The 20,609-nt window shown below is 38.3% G+C and overlaps 1 protein-coding gene across 3 annotated transcripts in view; it reads right to left on the reverse strand.

The window, feature by feature from the left end:
- Positions 1-20,609, reverse strand: part of BCO2 (beta-carotene oxygenase 2) — a 74,059-nt gene that overhangs the window by 24,513 nt on the left and 28,937 nt on the right. For all 3 annotated transcript variants that reach the window (XM_027563751.1, XM_027563749.1, XM_027563750.1), the window contains exons 3-5: positions 3,684-3,895; positions 3,354-3,469; positions 2,459-2,561 (exon numbers count right to left, since the gene is read on the reverse strand). In XM_027563751.1, the coding sequence (XP_027419552.1) occupies positions 2,459-2,561; positions 3,354-3,469; positions 3,684-3,895 (431 nt within the window). The remainder of the gene's footprint in view (positions 1-2,458; positions 2,562-3,353; positions 3,470-3,683; positions 3,896-20,609) is intronic.

Genomic DNA, 20,609 nt, shown 5'->3' on the forward strand with positions numbered 1-20,609 from the left:
GAAAGCATTCCAGATGGCTTTGGGGTGTTCTAAAGGCTGAGAATCACTGATCTAATGAGGATTTATTTTAGAAAAATAAATAAAAATGGTTAAACAGTATTTCTTATATTATGGACTATATACAAAGTTATCTATAACTCTTTGCAACTCCATAGACTATAGCCCACCAGGCGCCTCTCTGTACATGAAATTCTTCAGGTAAGAACACTGGAATGGGCTGTTGCTGTTGTTCAGTCACTAAGTCATGTCCAGCTCTTTCTACATGGACTACAGCACACCAGGCTTCCTTGTCCTTCACTATCTCCTGGAGTTTACTCAAACTCATGTCCATTGAGTCGGTGATGCCATCCAATCATTTCACCCTCTGTTTCCCCCTTCTCCTCCTGCCCTCAATCTTTCCCAGGATCAGGGTCTTTTCCAATGAGTCAGCTCTTTGCATCAGGTGGCCAAAGTTTTGGAGCTTCATCTTCAGCATCAGTCATTCAAATGGAAAGGATTTATTTCCTTTAGGAGTGACTGGTTTGATCTCCTGCTGCCCAAGACTCTCAAGAATCTTCTCCAGTACCAAAATTCGAAAGCATCAATTCTTTGGCACTCAGCCTTCTTTATGGTCCAACTTTCACATCTGTACCTGATGAATGGAATGGGTAGCCATTTTCTCCATGGGATCTTCCCAACCCAGGGACTGAACCTGGGTCTCCTGCATTCCAGGCAGATTCTTTACTGTCTGAGCCACCAGGGAAGCCTCGCTTGGTTATTAGAGTTAATTTATTAAGAAATGAGTTTTTAATGATCAAAAAAAAAAAAATGGACCAAAAAAAAACAAAAAAAGCTGAGTCAGTGTACCCATTTGCTTAAAGATTTTACCTAAAAAGATGTTTGATGCTTCCTATAACAGATTTGAAGAATACATCCCTACCTGAGGTCAGGTAACAAAGAGCAGAGACGTCTGGGTGATGAAGTTCCCAGGGTACCCTATCTCTTCTTGAGCCAGTAAAAAAAAACAAACCTGAAGTCTTCACGTTCATATATACTTATATGTGTAAATATGGAGAGGTAGAGATGAACAACCCAAAAAGCCAATTCCTTACATTAACCTATTCAAAAGTTAATCTATACAAAGGATTCATAGTTATAAATGATAGATTGACAGCTAAGATAGACAGTCAGAAACTTTTAATACTTGTACTTACACATTCCTTTCCAGAGGGAGATGTATATTTGGGTATATGATAAAGAATTTGCATGCCCTGAGAGAATCCTCTGTACTCAGTGATAAATAATTATTAAGATGGTCTAACAAAATGACTAATAGCAAGCTTTTTCTGTGTTATTCAGGCTTGGTGCCAAGCCTGGTATTAGACACTTGAGGCTTCCTTAAGCAAGCATCTTAAATCTTCTCAAGGTTCACTGCCCTCATCTATAAAATGGGAGTAATAATACCTTTCTTAATGCCATGGATGGACCTAGATATTATCAAACTAAGCAAAGTAAGACAGAGAAAGGCAAATATCATATGATATCATTTATATGGGAATCTAAAATATGATACAAATGAACTTATTTACAAAACAGAAATAGACTCAGACATTGAAAATAAACTTATGGTTACCAAAGGGGAAATGGGTGGGGAATAAATTAGGAGTATGGGATTAGCAAATACAAACTACTGTATACAAAATAGATAAACAACAAGGTCCTGCTGTATAGCACAGGGAACTATATTCAATATCTTGCAGTAAACCATAATGGAAAAGAATATGGGAAACTAACACAACATTGTCAATCAACTATACCTCAATTAAAAAATAAAAATAACTGTACCTTTCTCAGAGATTAAATGAGAAACTATATGGGAAAAAGTGGTTAACACGAGCACATACTAGTTACTCTATAAATGTTAACTATCATTATTAGCCATTAGAACCTTCTGGAACAGATTAACAGACAGCTAGGAAAGTATACAGATGAACAGGAAGGGGATGTGATACAAGTAGCTGCAAATGCAACCAAACTTTAACCTTAACTTACTTTGTAGTGTATTACTCCCATGGTAAAAATAAATTCCTCTGTATGTAACATACAGTGTGCCTTCTCTTTATCTCTTTGCTGTGCCATTTAAAATTTCTGATAGTATGGTACCTCTTAAAAATTCAAGTTTGAGAAATATATACTGAAAATCTCTACAATGCATGTGAGCCAAAAAGCATAATGGAACATAAAAATGTGAGTCATGATGAAAAGATCAAATAGAAAATCAGCTTCTAAGTATATACACAAAAAGACCACAGAACATAACAATAAATTACATATTTGAAGTTCAGAAATGCAATTTCAGAGATTTCTTTCTGAAATTTTCAAATGAGTTTCATATAAGTTAACATCTTAGCCGTAATGGAACTCTGGGAAGACAGTTAACTCCCAGTTATTTTTTCAAAGACTCCCGCCGCAATGTTACCATGTTTCCCATAGGAGTTCCCCATGTTGTACGTTGTTCCATCTGGATCGTAATGAGGATGTGCAGTTGCTCCGTTCACAGCGATAAATTTTGTCCAGTTAACCTGAAAATTTAAGACCATTCAGAGACTTAAATTACATGGGTAGGTCTCTATTTAGATGCATAGACAGTAGGGATGTATCACATACTTTTAAAATAAGATATAAAAACTATAGTTTAAGCCCTGATGTCTCACCTCTGTGAAATCAAAATTATTTTTCCTACTAAAGAAAAAGAAACTAAGAACAAACAACAAGAAAACCAAACAAAATCCCTCCTACCACCACCACCAAGAAATGCACAAAAATGATTATCCAGATCACAAGAAAGTTCAAAAGAATAAGCATTAAAATTCTGGCCCCAAATTTTATTTTGCTTTAAATTAATGTATAACATGAAGGCAGTATGTGTTAGTCGCTCAGTCATGTCTGACTTTTTACGACCCCATGGACTGTAGCCCACCAGGCTCCTCCGTTCATGAAATTTTCCAGGCAAGAATACTGGATTGGGTTGCCATTTCCTTCTCCAGGGCAGAATGGATCTAGGTAATCTCCAGTCCAATTCTACCTAGAGCTAAGCAGAAAATGAAATGACAGAAATAAGTCTGTACTATGCTGTGTCTCCTTTGCCCTAGCCTTCAGACAGTTGGACTAAGGAAGAAATCTAGAATTATCTTTAAGGATAACCAATACCACAGGCCATTCTAATGAAGACAGAGGGTACCTAATGACCTGAATCAGTGGGTAATTTTGATTTTGTTTAAGAATACAATTTTTTCTTCTGATAATAACTACTCTAAAAAGTATTTGAATGGAGAGAAATTTTAGGGTCTATTATATTTTAACCCATATTTTACCTTTTCTGTTTTTTCCAGGGTTTCAATGTCCACTTTATTCATAAAGTTGGTTTCCGTACTAAGGTAGTAATCACCCTTGTACAGCACATAGTTGACATTGGTGTTATCAGTAATTGCTGAAATCAAACCCCAAAGTTATTTAAACACCACAACTTACTATAGGAGATCCTAAGCACACAATCAAGGGAGAAAGCAGTTGAAACATCCTCTCATATCAAAATAAATAAATATCAAGATCCATATTTATAAAAAAAGATTGACATATGTCATAATAATTTAAAGAATCATCACTATTACCTGAAAATTCTGGGCATAATAAAGGGTGCTTACCAGGCTTTTCAAATTTTGACATGAAACGTTCAAAAACATTCTTGCATGGGTCAGGGAGAGCCAATGTACCAAATTCTGAGATCACAATTCGATCACGATCACTGTTGGCCTTATATGTATCACTCTGTAGAAACTTGCTCCTATATGTCACTGTGCCCTTCTCCACCTTGAACTGGTGAAGTAAAGCCATTCCATCAAACCAGTGATTGTACCTTGGTAGGAGCAAAAATAGAAAAATAAGTATTAGGAAGGAAAACATGGGGTCAAAAGGAGAGATTGCAAATATAGAGATAAGGAAGTGGGATGGGTTCCTAGCACAACCTGATTAGTCAAAGAACTTGAAATTGAGGGATGACAGATTTTGAGTATATCCTGGAGTACAACAATGAAAGACCAACTTACATTCTCTTGATCCTAACCCCTTATCACAAACCTCATACATCAGAGGGCTAAAGGAAAACCCTAAGCTGTTGACTTCTAAGATAATTGTATCTTTACCCTATAGCCAAGATAATAGCATATGGAATGCTTGATATTTCTCAAATTAAAATGGATTCCAAAACTTTTAGACATAGTTATCTTCATATCTTTTATGTATTATATTTTCTGTTTATTTAAATTTTTTGTCAAATTTATCAAAACTATGCTAAAGTAAGCAAATAAGATGAATGTCCTTAGTGGATAATCATTTTTGTCCATATTATCACACTAGAAATGATGTATCTAAATGATGGAACATTAAAACACTGTAAGGAAAATTTTTCACTTTACTTTTTGAAGGGTTTAACATTTGTCTTTTCTCTCGTATGCTTGATAGATTGAATGTTCAATGTCTTCAGCATGGAAAAGGAAGCAAAAATGCTTGGTCTTATCTCAAAGCCTTGTCTTAAAAGGTTACTGTCTTGAAAGCAGGGATTCAAATGGATATATGTACACCCATCTTATAGCAGCATTATTTACAATAACCAAAAGGTAGGAACAACCTAAGCATCCATCAGCTGAAGAATGGGATAAACAAAATTTAACATATAATGGAATATTACTCAGCCTTAAAAAGGAGAGAAATTCTGTCACATGCTATAACATGGTGAAATAAGCCAGTCACAAAAAGACAAATACTATACAATAGCACTTACATGAGGTATCTAAAGCCATCAAACTCATGGAAACATGAAGTAGAATGGTGATTCTCAGGGGCTCAGCAGAGGGGGAAATAGGGAGCTATTGTTTAATGAGTATAGAGTTTCAGTTTTTCAAGATGAAAAAGTTCTGAAGATCTGTTTCACAACACTAACCTGTACATTTAAATATGGCTGAGATGGTAAATTTTATTTTTCATCACAATTGTGTTAAACTGCAAGAAATAAGAAAGTTTTTATAAAAGGCCCTCTTTACATATTGATTTAAGATGCCATCTTTATCATAAATCAATTTCTGTAAGTTCTTGGGTCCATTTCTGGGTTTTCTATTCTATATAACTTGCCCATTTGTCCATTAATATATTGATATCATAATATTTTAATTACATGTTCATATTTAATTAAAATAATATAAAATTATATATTAATATCTGATAAGGCTAGTTTCAGAGAAGGCAATGGCACCCCACTCCAGTACTCTTGCCTGGAAAATCCCATGGATGGAGGAGCCTGGTGGGCTGCAGTCCATGGGGTCGCTAAGAGTCGGACACGACTGAGTGACTTCACTTTCACTTTTCACTTTCATGCATTGGAGAAGGAAATGGCAACCCACTCCAGTGTTCTTGCCTGGAGAATCCCAGGGACGGGGGAGCCTGGTGGGCTGCCATCTATGGGGTCGCACAGAGTCAGACACGACTGAAGCAACTTAGAAGCAGCTTAGCAGCAAGGCTAGTCTCCAGTCCATGGGCTTGCAAAGTGTCAGACACGACTGAGCAACTGGACAACAACAACAGGGCTAGTCTCCACCCCTCAGACAATTTTCTTTTTTAGTGTTTTCTTGACTACTCTTGTATATTTATTTTTCCACATGAACCTTGGTATTCATTCATCTAATTTCCTTTAAAAACTAGAATTTTTATTAAGGTTGTATTAAATTTAAAAATTGACTTACGGAGAACCGACATCTTTGTGATATTGAATCATCCATCCTACTCAAAGAAGATAGGATCCAAGAGAACAAAATGGTGGAGGAGTAGGTGGATATGGAGTACATCTCTCCATGGAACATCAGGAATATACCTTCAGACACAGAAGTGCATACAGAATGCAGAACACCAGCTGAGAGCAGACAGGAATACCTGACCAGAGGTAAAGAATATATAGAATCACGCAAAACTCAGCAGGACAAGGAACTAGTGGGGGAAACAGGAGTGTTAGTAGGACTGGATCTGCCCTCAGTGGGTGGGGGAACTGAAGCTGGGGTCCAATCCCCACATCAAAGTGATTGTCTGAGTCAGAGGAGAAACATTTAAGGCTGAGAGCGAAACAGCTGATCTGTGGCAGCCTAAATAGAATGAGAACCAGACAGTCCTTGCTGCAGCCATACATACCCTGGACAGGGACACAGGTCCCCTGGAAGGCACAGTGGTTGGGAGCTGGTGTTTGGGGACTGTGGAGCAATCCCAGGGCAAGGGCTGCTGTTGATTGTAGAAAGATGGATTGAGGGAATGTAGGAAGGAGGTTATGGTGGGAAATGCCTGTGGAGGAAAGCCAGGCAGCCATGGAAGCAAGGCGATACTGCTGACTCACGCATAGGGGGTGGAGCCATCACCATAGCCTCTCTCTCCCCACACACCAGCATGAGAACAGTAGAGAGGCTGCCCCATAAAACGCCTGAGGCACTGAACTACAGAGCAGGACTCCACCCAGGATGTTCCTTTAAGTGACTGATGTGCAGATCTACAGAGTAGGACCCCACCCAAGGTGCCCCTTTAAGTGCCTGACATGCTGATCTACAGAGTAGGATCCCAGCCAGGAGGCCCCTCCCGATGCGCTGAACAACAGAGAAGGACTCCAGGCAAGGGAGCCGTCAAAGTGCCTGAACAGGCAGAGCTATGAAGAAAGACTAGCCAAAGAGGCCTTCGATTGCCAGCTACAAGAGGCTGGAAAAAAGACTCTGAGAAGACCATAACTCCTGCAGCAGAGGCAGTCTGTCCCTGCATACTTGTCACTGCCAGGGTCCCCGCAAGCCAAGCAGTTGCGCCACCTTCACACTCAACTCACTGGGGCAGAGCTGCCACAAGCAAAACATGTCTTGCATCTATGGGCACAGGGTCACTTCAGTAGTGTCTGACTCTTTGCAACCCTGTAGGCTGTGGCCTGCCAGGCTTCTCTGTCAGGGACGGAGGGTCTCCAGGCAAGCATACTGGAGCATATTGGCCAATACTTGTTGCCATACCCTTCTAGAGCACTATGTTTCCTGCTGCCCTAGCCACCAACTCCCCTGAGAATCTGGTGCTGCCAGAAACCCTGTGACCCAAGCAACTGCACCATCTCCACTTCTGGCCCTCACAGGGGCAAACCCAGTCCTTCAGGGCAAACCCCAGTGGACAACCCACATGCAGAGGTGGAAATAAAACCACAGCTGAAACCTAGGGGCAGTGTTGCTAAGGAAGAAAATCCAAAACCTTCCCACCAGCTGTACAAGCTGCAGATTAAATCCACACAATCAACTAGCCAGACTCTGTGTCTATGGAATATATAAAAGGTCATTGAGAGTTCCCACAAAAGAAAATGCACTAGTTCTGATAGCTGTGGACACTGGAGGCAAGAACACACAGAAGAAGGACCAGATTAGAATCTGAGCTGCCCCCACAGCAGGTCTGGATATCAGCACAGTGTTGGAGAGCATCCTTGGGAGGTGAGGTGAACTGTGACTCCCAGCGAGGGAAAGGACTCTGACAGCAGTGACTCAGAAAAACATTTATTATTCTTATGTTTTGACTTTTCTGTAGATTCTTTGGATTTTTTTCTTTTTTCTTTTCCTTTTTCCCCCCTCTGTTGTAGCTGTCAATTTTATTGGCACTATGAAATCTAATTAAGCTTTTGAGCTTTTTATTTTCCCCCTCAGTCACATTTTTTATTGTTGTTATGAACCTCTGCCTCTATGTTGGGCTTTTGCAGTTCTGTGGAGTTTCCCTTTTTTTTTCTCTTTCTTTAATTTTACTATTTTAAACCTATTATTATTTTTTTTACATTTATTCCTTTGTTTGTTTTTCCTACTGTTCTTTTCCCCATGCAGTTAATCCTTAATGTATATAAATCTTCTTTATCTACCTCTATTTAACTTTGCCTATCTATTCTTTCTTTCTTTCCTTTCCTCTCAACATACTTGTTAGTTTTTTTTCATTGCTTTATTCCCCAGTTGGCACCTTCTTTAGTTTTGCTTTCCAGTTTGTGCTTTAGTTTTGTTTTGGCAGATGTAATATTTGGTTTCCTTTGTTCACTGAGTCAATCTATTGTACTTTACTTTTGTAGGACTGCTTGGTTTTGCTTATGGGTGTATATTAATATGGGTATATTCAGTCACACTTTTTACTGTTGTTATAAACCTCTGGCTCTATGTTGGGCTTTTGCAGTTCTGTGGAGTTTTCCATTTTTCTTTCCTTTTTTCTTTCTTCTCCCATTTTTTTTTCTTTTCTCTTTTTTATAATTTTAATTTTTAATTTTTTAAAATATATTTTATTTTTTCTACATTTATTCCTTTGTCTGCCTTTCCTACTGTTCTTTTCCCCTTGCAGTTAAATTTTAACATGTATAAATCTTCATCTATCTCTATTTAACTTTGCATATCTATTCTTTCTTTCTTCCCTTTCCTCTCAACATGTTTCTTAGTTTTGTTTTCATTGCTTTATTCCCCATTTGGTACCTTGCTTTAGTTCTGTTTTTCAGTTTGTGCTTTAGTTAGTTTTGTTCTTAACTGGTAAATAAAATTTTTAATTTCCTTTGTTTGCCAGGTCAATCTACTATACTTTATTTTTCTTGGACTGTTTTGACTTTGCTCATAGGTATATATGTATATGTGTATACTCCATTATTTAATTATTTATTTGCCTGATTTTGTAACTGCCATTTGTCTGGGGTTCATCTTTGGCTTCTCATTTTTGGATATTTGTTTTACTCTCACTTAATGCCATAACAAACCACTTGTGGAATCTTCATTCATGACCAGAGATTAAGCCCTGAGCCTTTGGAGTGGGAGCACTAACTCCAAGACCCTAGACTACCAGAGAACTAACCCTAGGAGTATCAAATAGTGAGAAATCTCATAAAGGAATCCAACTGAATACATGACCAGGCATCACACAACTCCCAGTAGCACCCTGTGCAGGATTCTTCATCTAAACAACAAACAAAACAAAAATACAAACCCAACATCAGCAGACAGGATTATCACCTCACTCAGCCTTGCCCATCAGAGGAAAAACAAACAAACAAAAACTCAGCACAAAAAACAAACAAAAACTCACCCCACAGGAAGCTTACACAAACCACTGGACCAACCTTAGGAGGGCAGAAACTAAAAGGAAGAAAGAATTCAATCTTGAATCCTGGGAAAAGGAGACCTCAAACACAATAAGTTAAAATATAATAATGAAAAGGCAGAAAAATACTACACAAATGAAGGAACAAACTAGAAACACAGAAGTCCAAATAAATGAAGAGGAAATAGAAAAACTACCTGAAAAAGAATTCAGAATAATGATAGTAAAGATGATCAAAAACCTTGAAAACAAAATGGAGAAAATGTAAGAATCAATTAACAAAGACCTAGAAGAATTAAAGAATAAACATACAGAGACAAACAACACAATTACTGAAATTAAAAATACTCTGGAAAGAATCAATAGCAGAACATCTGAAGCAGAAGAATGAATCAGTGAGCTGGAAGATAAAATGGTAGAAATAACTTCTGAAGAGCAGAAAAAAGTAGAAAGAATGAAAAGAACTGAGAATAGTCTCAGAGACCTCTGGGACAATATCAAATGCACCAACAGTTGAATTATAGGGGTCCCAGAAGAAGAAGAAGAAGAGAAAAAGAAAGGATAGGAGAAAATTTTTGAAGAGATTATAGTTGAAAATTTCCCCAACATGGAAAGGGAAATAGTCAGTCAAGTCCAAGAGACACAAAGAGTCCCATATAGGATAAACCCAAGGAGAAACACACCAAGACACACACTAATCAAACTACCAAAGACTAAACACAAAGAAAGAATATTAAAAGAAGCAAGGGAGAAGTAACATACAGGGAAACCCCATATGCTTAACAGCTGATCTTTCAGCAGAAACTCTGCAGGCCAGAAGGGAGTGGCAGGATATATTTAAAGTACTGAAAGGGAAAAATCTACAACCAAGATTACTGTACCCGGCAAGGATCTCATTCAAAATTGATGGAGAAATAAAAGCTTCTCAGACAAGCAAAAGTTAAGAGAATTCAGTACCACCAAACCAGCTTTACAACAAATGTTAAAGGGACTTACACAGTCCAAAAATACCAGAGAAGAAAAAAAATCTACAAAATCAACCCCAATTAAGAAAATGGCAATAGGAACATATATATCAATAGTTACCTTAAATATAAACAGATTAAATGCTCTAACCAAAAGACACAGACTGGCTGAATGGATACAAAAACAAGACCCATATATATGCTGTCTACAAGAAACCCACTTCAGACCTCAAGACACATACAGACAGAAAGTGAGAGGATGGAAAAATATTCCATGCAAATGGGAAGCAAAAGAAAGCTGGAGTAGCAATCCTCATATCAGACTAAATAGACCTTAAAATAAAGAAGATTACAAGAGATAAGGCAGGACACTATGTAATGATCAAGGGATCAATCCACAAGGAAGACATAACAACTGTAAATATCTATGCACCCAACATAGGAGCACCTCAATGCATAAGACAAACATTAACAGACATAAAAGGAGAAATTCACAGTAACACAGTAATAGTAGGAGACTTTAAAACCCCACTCGCACCAATGGACAGATCATCAAAACAGAAAATTAATAAGGAAATACAAGTCCCAAATGATACATTAGATGAGATGGATCTCATTGATATCTTCAGGACAGTCTCCATCCAAATGCAGAAGAATACACCTTCTTCTAAAGTGCATATGGAACACTCTCCAGGATACACCACATCTTGGGTCACATATCAAACCTCAGTAAATTTAAGAAAACTGAAATCATATCTAGTATCTTCTTCGACCACAGCACTATAAGACTAGATATCAATTACAAGAAAAAAACTAAGAAACACAAACACATGGAGATTAAACAACATGTTTCTAAACAACCAACAGGTTACTGAAGAAATCAAAAGGGAAATCAAAAACTTTGTAGAAACAAATGACAATGAAAACACAACAACTCAAAATCTATGGAATGCAGCAAAAGGAGTTCTAAGAGGGAAGCTAATAGCAATACAATCCTACCTCAAGAAATAAGAAAAACATTGAAACTTTATAAGAAAAACATCTAAACTTTGTTTAGAAAAAACAACCTAACTTTACACCAAAAACAACTGGAAAAAAAAAGAACAAAAAGACCTCAAAATTAGTAGAAGGAAAGAAATCACAAAGATTGGAGCAGAAATAAGTGAAAAAGAAATGAAAGAAACAATAGTAAAAATTAATAAAACTAAAAGCTGGTTCTTTGAGAAGATAAACAAAATTGACAAACCTTTAGCCAGACTCATCAAGAAAAAAATAGAGAAGAATCAAATCAACAAAATTAGAAATGAAAAAGGAGAGGTTACAACAGACAATGTAGAAATACAAAGGATTATAGGAGACTATTATGAACAACTATATGGCATAAAATGGCTAACTTGGAAGAAATGGACAGATTCTTAGAAAAGTTTAATCTTACAAGACTGAACCAGGAAGAAACAGAAATTATAAGCAACCCAATTACAAGCACTGAAATTGAAGCTGTGATCTAAAATCTCCCCAAAAACAAAAGCCCAGGCTTCACAGGAGAATTCCATCAAACATTTAGAAAAGAGCTAATGCCTATCCTTCTAAAACTCTTTCAAAAAACTGCAGAGGAAGGAACACTTCCAACTCATTCTACAAGGCCACCATCATCCTGATACCAAAACCAGACAAAGACAACACAAAAAAAGAAACTACAGGCCAATATCACTGATGAAGATAGATACAAAAATCCTCAACAAAATTTTAGCAAACAGAATTCAGCAACACATCAAAAAGCTCACCATGATCAAGTTGGGTTTACTCCAGGAATGCAAGGATTCTTCAATATATGCAAAACAATCAATGTGATACACCATGTTAACAAATTTAAAGATAAAAACCATATGATCATCTCAATAGATGCAGAAAAAGCTTTTGACAAAATTCAGCACCCATTTATGATTAAAACACTTCAAAAAATGGGCATGGAAGGAACCTACCTCAACATAGTAAAGGCCATATATGATAAGCCTACAGCAAACATTATTCTCAATGGTGGAAAAACCGAAAGCATTCCCCCTAAGATCAGGAACAAAACAAGGATGTCCACTTTCACCACTATTATTCAACGTAGTTCTGGAAGTCCTAGCTACAGCAATCAGAGAAGAAAAAGAAATAAAGGAATCCAGATCAGAAAAGAAGAAGTAAAGCTCTCATTGTTTGCAGATCACATGATACTGTACATAGAAAACCCTAAAGATAATATCAAAAAATTACTAGAGCCAATCAGTGAATTTAGCAAAGTTGCAGGATACAAAATCAATACACAGAAATCACTTGCATTTCTATATACTAAGAATGAAAAATCAGAAAGAGAAATTAAGGAATCAATCCCATTCACCAGTGCAACAAAAAGAATTAAATATCTAGGAATAAACTTACCTAAGCAGACAAAAGGAAGAATCAATATTGTGAAAATGACTATATTACCAAATGCAATCTACAGATTCAGTGCAATCCCTATCAAATTACCAATGGCATTTTTCATAGAACTAGAACAAAAAATTTCACAATTCATATGGAAACACAGAAGATCCCAAATAACCAAAGCACTCTTGAGAAAGAAGAATGGAGCTAGAAGAATCAACTTTCCTGACTTCAGATTATACTGAAAAGCTACAGTCATCAAGAGAATATGGTACTGGAAGAAAAACAGAAAAATAGGCCAATGGAACAAGATAGAAAATCCAGAAATAAACCCATGCACCTATGGGTACCTTATTTTTGACAAAGGAGGCAAGAATATACAATGGGGCAAAGACAGCCTCTTCAATAAACGGTGCTGGGAAAACAAGACAGCTACATGTAAAAGAATGAAATTAGAATACTTCCTAACACCATACACAAAGATAAACTCAAAATGAATTAAAGACCTAAATGTAAAACCAGAAACTATAAAACTCTTAGAGGAAAACATAGGCAGAACATTCGATGACACAGATCAATGAAAGATCCTCTATGACCCACCTCCCAGAGTAATGGAAATAAAAACAAAAGTAAACAAGTGTGACCTGATTAAACTTAAAAGCTTTTGCATAGCAAAGGAAACTATAAGCAAGGTGAAAAGACAATCCTCAGAATGGCAAAAATAATAGCAAGTGAAACAACTGACAAAGGATTAATTTCCAAAATATACAAGCAGCTCATACAACTCAATGCCAGAAAAACAAACAACTCAATCACAAAGTGGGAAAAAGACCTAAACAGACATTTCTCCAAAGAAGACATACAGATGGCTAACAAACACATGAAAAGATGCTCAACATCACTCATTATTAGAGAAATGTAAATCAAAACTACAATGCAATATCACCTCATACTGGTCAGAATGGCCATCATCAAAAAGTCTACAAACAATAAATGTTGGAGAGGGTGTGGAGAAAAGGGAATGCTCTTGCACTGTTGGTGGGAATGTAAATTGACGCAGCCACTATGGAAGTTGGTATGGAGAGTCCTTAAAAAACTAGGAATAAAACCACCATATGACCCAGCAATCCCACTCCCAGGCATATACCTTGAGGAAACCAAAACTGAAAAAGACACATGTATCCCATTGTTCACTGCAGCACTATTTACGATAGCTAGAACATGGAAGCAACCTAGATGTCCATCGACAGATGATTGGATAAAGAAGTTGTGGTACATATACACAGTGAAATATTACTCAGCCATAAAAAAGGAACACATATGAGTCAGTTCTGATGAGGTAGATGAACCTAGTACCTATATACAGAGTGAAATGAGTCAAAAAGAGAAACATAAATATCATATTCTAACATATATATACAGAATCTAGAAAAATGGTACTGAAGAATTTCTTTGCAGGGCAGCAATGGAGAAATAGACATAGAGAATAGACTTATGGACATGGAGAGAGTGGAGGAGAGGGTGAAATGTGTGGAAAGAGTAACATGGAAACTTACATTACCATATGTAAAATAGATAGCCAATGGGAATTTGCTGTATGGCTCAGGAAACTCAAACATGCCCTCTGTATCAATCTAGAGGGGTGGGATGCAGTGAAGGATGGGAGGGAGTTTCAAAAGGGAGGGGATATATGTGTACCTATGGCTGATTCATGTTGAGGTTTGACAGAAAACAACAAAATTCTGTAAAGCAATTATCCTTCAATAAAAAATAAATTAATAAAAAAAAAAAAAAACACTTGTAGTGTTTCCCAATTAGTAGTACTGGCTTTAGGACTAAGATGAAATATATCAATTTATATGTGTGTATGTATATACATATGTGTATATAATATATGTGTGCGTGGCTTGCCAGGTTGCACGGTGGTAAAGAATCTGCCTGCCAATGCAGGAGATGCAGGAGATGTGGGTTCAATCCCTGGGTCAAGAAGATCCTCTGGAGTAGGAAATGGCACCTTACTCCAATAGTCTTGCCTGTAGAATCCCATGGACAGAAGAGCGTGGTGGGCTACAGTCCTTGGGGTCACAAAGAGTCAGATATGACTGAGCATGCACACACATGATTATTTTTCCACGAATCTATTAATATGGTGAATGACAAAATGGATTTCTGAATTATGAACCTACCATGCATTCTTGGTAGGATTACCTACCTGATCATAGTGAATTGTGCTTTTAATGTAGTGTTGGATTCTGTTTCTTAAGAAAATATTTATTAGCCTTCTATTAGTACTATATATTTTGTACTTTTTCATGGATATCATAAATAATAGGAATAATTGTTTTCTTTTATGTATCAACTTTGTCATGTGTAGATACCAATATTAGACTTGCTTCATAAAAAGAAGTGGGAAACTTCCCTGCATTTTCAAGCCTCTAAATTAATCTCACATCTGCTGTAAGTAAGATGGCAGAGTAGAGGGATGTACACTCATCTTCTCCTGTGAGAACACCAAAATCACAACTGGCTGCTGAACAACCATCGATGGGAGAATCAACAAAAAAAAGATACCCCGAATCCAAGGGCAAAGGAGAAGCCCCAGTAATACAGTAGGAGAGGCACAGTCACATTTAAAAAAATCTCAGATCCGCCAGAGAAAATCAGAGAAGACAAACAAAACTTTGTGCACACCAGGATGAAGGGAAAGGAGCAGTGATCCCCACAAGAGACTGAGCCAGACCTGTATTTGAGGGTCTGAGTGTCTCTTGTGAAGGCACAGGTCAGCAGTGACCTGCCGCAGGGACAGCGGCTCCGGCTGCAGCAGCCCTGGGAGGCGTGGCGTGTGGTATCAGTCCTCTCGGAGGAGGTCGCCGTTAGCCCCACCATACAGCCACTGAGCAGATGACACACAAACTGGAGAAGAGTTATACCAAAGAAGTACTCGCACTGTAGCAAAAGTCCTAGGGCCCGAAACAGATTTCCCAACCTGGGGATCCAGCAAAAGGACTGAGAACCCCCAGCGAATTCGACTGTGAGGGCCAGTGGGATTTGATTACAGAACTTCCACAGGACTGGAGAAACAGACTCTTGGAGGACACAACAAAACCTTGGGCACACAAGGATCCAGGAGAAAGGAGAAGTGACCCCACAAGAGACTGAGCCAGAATTTCTGGTGAGCGTCTGGGAGTCTCCAACCGAGGCATGGCAACAGTGGCCTGCCACATGGTCAGGGGCACTGAATACAAGAGTCCTGGGAGCAACTGCATGCTGGCCTAAGTCCATTTGAAGGAGGTCCCCATTACTGCCACTACCCTTATCACAGTTTGACCTCAGGCCAAACTACAGGGAGGGAACACAGCCCCAGCCATCAGCAGAAAACTGGATTAAAGATTTACTGAACATGGCCCTGCCCACCAGAGCAAGAACAAGTTTTAACCACAGCCAGTCACTCCCAAGAGGAAGCCTCCACAAGCCTCTTATCCTCATCCATCAGAGGGCAGATAGAATGAAAACCAAAATTACAGAAAACTAACCAAACTGTTCACATGGAGCACAACTTTGTCTAACTCAGTGAAACTATGAGCCATGCCATGTAGGGCCACTCAAGAGGGACGGGTATTGATGGAGAGTTCTGACAAAACATGGTCCACTGGAGTAGGGAATGGCAAATAACTTCAGCATTCTTACCTTGAGAACCCTTTGAACAGTATGCAAAAAGATATGAAATGGAAAGATGAACCCCCCAGGTCAGTAGGTGTCCAACATGCTACTGGACAAGAGCAGAGAGATAGCTCCAAAAGGAATGAAGAAGCTGAGCGAAAGCAGACACAACGCCCAGCTGTGGAAGTGTCTGGTGGTGAAAGTAAAGTCCAATGCTGTAAAGAACAATATTGCATAGGAACCTGGAATGTTAGGTCCATGAATCAAGGTAAATTGGAAGTGGTCAAACAGGAGATGGCAAGAGTGAACATTGACATTTTAGGAAATCAGTGAACTACCATGGACCAGAATGGGCAAATTTAATTCAGATGACCATTATATTTGCTACTGTGGGCAAGAATCTCTTAGAAGGAATGGAGCAGCCCTCATAGTCAACAATAGAGTCCAAAATGCAGTACTTGGGTACAATCTCAAAAACAACAGCATGGTCTCTGTTCTTTTCCAAGGCAAACCACTCAATATCACAGTAATCCAAGTCTATGCCCCAAGCACTAATGCTGAAGAAGCTGAAGTTGAAAGGTTCTATGAAGACCTACAAGACCTTCTAGAACAAATACCAAAAAAAGATGTCCTTTCCATCACAGGGGACTGGAATGCAAAAGTAAGAAGTCAAGAGATACCTGGAGTGACAGGCAAATTTGGCCTTGGAGTACAAAATGAAGCAGGGCCAAACTAACAGACTTTTGCCAAGAGAATGCACTGGTCATAGCAAACTCTTTCTCCAACAACACAAGAGATGACTCTACACATGGACATCACCAGATTGTCAATACCGAAATCAGACTGACAATATTCTTTCAGTTGAAGACGAAGAAGCTCTATACAGTCAGCAAAAACAAGACTGGGAGCTGACCATGGCTCAGATCATGAACTCCTTATTGCAAAATTCAGACTTAAATTGAAGAAAGTAGAGAAAACTACTAGGCCATTCAGATATGACCTAAATCAAATCCCTTATGATTATACAGTGGAAGTGACAAATAGATTCAAGGGATTAGATTTGATGGAGTGCCTGAAGAACCATGGACACAGGTTTGTAACATTGTACAGGAGGTGGTGATCAAAACCATTTCACATGCTAGCAAAGCAATGCTCAAAATTCTCCAACAGTACATTAACTGAGAACTTCCAGATGTTCAAGCTGGATTTAGAAAAGGCAGAGGAAACAGATCAAATTGCCAACATCTGTTGGATCATAGAAAAGGCAAGAGAATTCCAGAAAAACATCTACTTCTGCTTCATTGAATATTCTAAACCTTTGGACTGTGTGGACCACAACAAACTGAAAAATTCTTGAAGAGATGGGAATACTAGACCATCCTCTCTGTCTCCTGGGAAACCTGTGCATCCCAAGAAGCAAAAGTTAGAAACAGACATGGAACAACAGATTGGTTCAAAACTGGGAAAAGAGTACTTCAAGGCTATATATTGTCACCCTGCTTATTTAACTTCTATGCAGAGTACATCATGCAAAATGCCAGGCTGGATAAAGCACAAGCTGGAATCAAGATTGCCAGGAAAAATATCAATAACCTCAGACATGCAGATGACACCACCTTTATGACAGAAAGCGAAGAGGAACTAAGCCTCTTGATGAAAGTGAAAGAGGAGAATGAAAAATCTGGCTTAAAACTCAGCATTCAAAAAACTAGGATCATGGCATCTGGTCCCATCCCTTCATGTCAAATAGACAGGGAAAAAATGGAAACAGTGAGAGGCTTTATTTTGGGGGGCTCCAAAATCACTGCAAATGGTGACTGCAGCCATGAAATTAAAGGCACTTGCTCCTTGGAAGAAAAGCTATGACAAACCTAGACAACATATTAAAAAGCAGACATATTACTTTACTGACAAAGGTCTGTATAATCAAAGCTATGATTTTTCCAGTAGTCATGTATGGATATGAGAGTTGGATCAAAAAGAAAGCTGAGCAGCGAAGAATTGATGCTTTTGAATTGTGGTGTTGGAGAAAACTCTTGGGAGTCCCATGGACTGCAAGGAGATCAAACCAGTCAATCGTAAAGAAATCAATCCTGAATATTAACTGGAAGGACTAATGCTGAAGCTGAAACTCCAATAATTCAGCCATCTTATGCAAAAAGCTGACTCATTAGAAAAGACCCTGCTGGAAAAGATTGAAGGCAGGAGGAGAAGATGATGACAGAGGATGAGATGGTTGGATTGTATCACTGACTCAATGGACATGAGTTTGAGTAGGCTCTGGGTGATGGTGAAGGACAAGGAAGCCTGGCATGCTGCAGTCCATGGGGTTGCAAAGAGCTGGACATGACTGAGCAACTGAACAAAAATAATCTATAAAGCACTGAAACTATCTGATATTCAAAAGTTTGGTAGAATTTCTCTGTGAAATAATCGAGGCCTAGTACTTTTTTAAAGAGGCAGTTAGTTACTCAATAAGTTTCTTGTTTACTTCCACAAAAACTGGTGTCTATACTTTCTACCTCTGTCAGTTTTGGTAATCTGTATTTCCCCAGGAAATTATTCATTTCCTTGAGGTTTTCAAGCATATTTGCATAGAGGCCCACAAAGTCTTTTATAATTTTTTATCTATTCAATGACTTCTTTTCATTGTCATTTCTTTTTTTTTTTTTTTTGCCTGCAACGTACAACTTGTGGGATCCTAGTTCCCCGACCAGGGATCACACTGGTGCCTCCTGCCATGGATGCATGGAGTCTAACCACTGGACTGCCAGAGAATTCCTTCATTGTCATTTCTTATTTGTACATTTGGGCTTTCTCCTTTTTTTCCTTGATAACATTAGCTAGCAGTTTCTCACTGTGTTTTGGTAATTTTTTTCAAAAAACATTAAAAACAAAACAGTTTCAATAATTATTGTTATTCCAGTCTAAATCCCAATAAAATCATGATACACAGAGCCAAACCTATACTCGGGTGTAAATTCAGACACTCAGCTTCCTCATTTATTCATATTTTTTTCTTTCCTTCTTATTTTTCTTTGTTACCACCTCATATTGTTGACTCACACTGAGCTGTCAAGCAAACCCCTAATTTTTGGCACGTTCTGCTATTAAGCCAATCTCTTCCATGCTCATTTTGTAATAACTGATTTTCTTGACCCAAATTACTTTTAGATAATTAACTTGTTAGATTCCATCTCAGAAGATCCTTCTTGACTCTGTCATTCTAGGTATTTATTTAGTCAAATCAAACAACGTTTCTTGAGTCCCTGCTATCTGAGAGGCATTGTCCAAGCCCAGAAATTATAGGCGTATAAATAACTATCATGATGTGTGTGTGTATTCAATCACATCTGATTCTTTGCAACTCCATGGGCTGTAGCCCTCCAGGCTCTTCTGTTCTTGGGATTTCCCAGGCAAGAATACTGGAGTAGGTTGCCATTTCCTACTTCAGGGGATCTTCCCACCCCAGGGGTGGACTCACGTCTTGTGTCTCCTGGACTGGCAGCCAGATTCTTCACCACTAACACCACCTGGGAAGTATATAATGATTACTGCAACAATGGAAAAGTGTTTTTTTTTTTTTTTTAAAAAAACTGTCTATGCAAAGGAGGAACAACAGAATGGAAGGATGTGGACATCAGACAAAAGTCAAGAGGGAAGAACATGATTCTTTAAGGGTGTTTGCCAGGTGGAAAAGAGTAAAAAGGTATCTTAGGATTAGGTGATTAAAAGAAAGAAAAAAAAAAAAACAGAAGAACCTGAAGGTATATGGTATCTTGAAGAAGCAGCCAGTTAACAAATTAGTATTAGCCATTAGTGGCAGGCAATGATGATGGAGAAAGGGGTGAGCTTCAACAGGAAAGCATGGAGTTTAGGAACAGAAAAGTGAAACAGTGAAACCTGTATCTTAGAAAGGTGTCACTCTGAACACACTAGCGTATGGGACAGAAAGATGAACAACCAGGTAATAATTCAAGTGAGAGAAGATGAAAGCTTAAAATGAAACAGTACAATGAGAAAAGGACAAACTGCAGAAATAAGTCAGAGATGCCTGTCATGAGGTAGGCAGTAACAGAGAGAGGGAGTCCAAAAAATCACACCGGAATGGATGGTGACTCTTTAACTGAGATGGAGAATACAGGAAGAGCAAATGTTGGGAGAAAAGCAAGCAGTTCAGTTTTGAACAAGAGTCTGAGCCATTCGCAAATCATCAGAGTAGAGATGTGTCACAGCCAGCTGGCAAAATACAGGTTTAAGATAGAAGAGATGGATGTAGTGTGGAAGAGAGATCTTTGAGAGTACCTGTGTGTGACACGAATAGGGATGGCTCTGGAATAACACCACCACCTGCTGAGAACTTACTGTGTGTTGGGTGCTGTGCTGGGCATGTCACCAGGACATAAAAATATATATTTATGAAAAGAT

This window comes from Bos indicus x Bos taurus, chromosome 15 (genome assembly GCF_003369695.1).
Source record: "Bos indicus x Bos taurus breed Angus x Brahman F1 hybrid chromosome 15, Bos_hybrid_MaternalHap_v2.0, whole genome shotgun sequence".
NCBI classification, from domain to species: domain Eukaryota; kingdom Metazoa; phylum Chordata; class Mammalia; order Artiodactyla; family Bovidae; genus Bos; species Bos indicus x Bos taurus.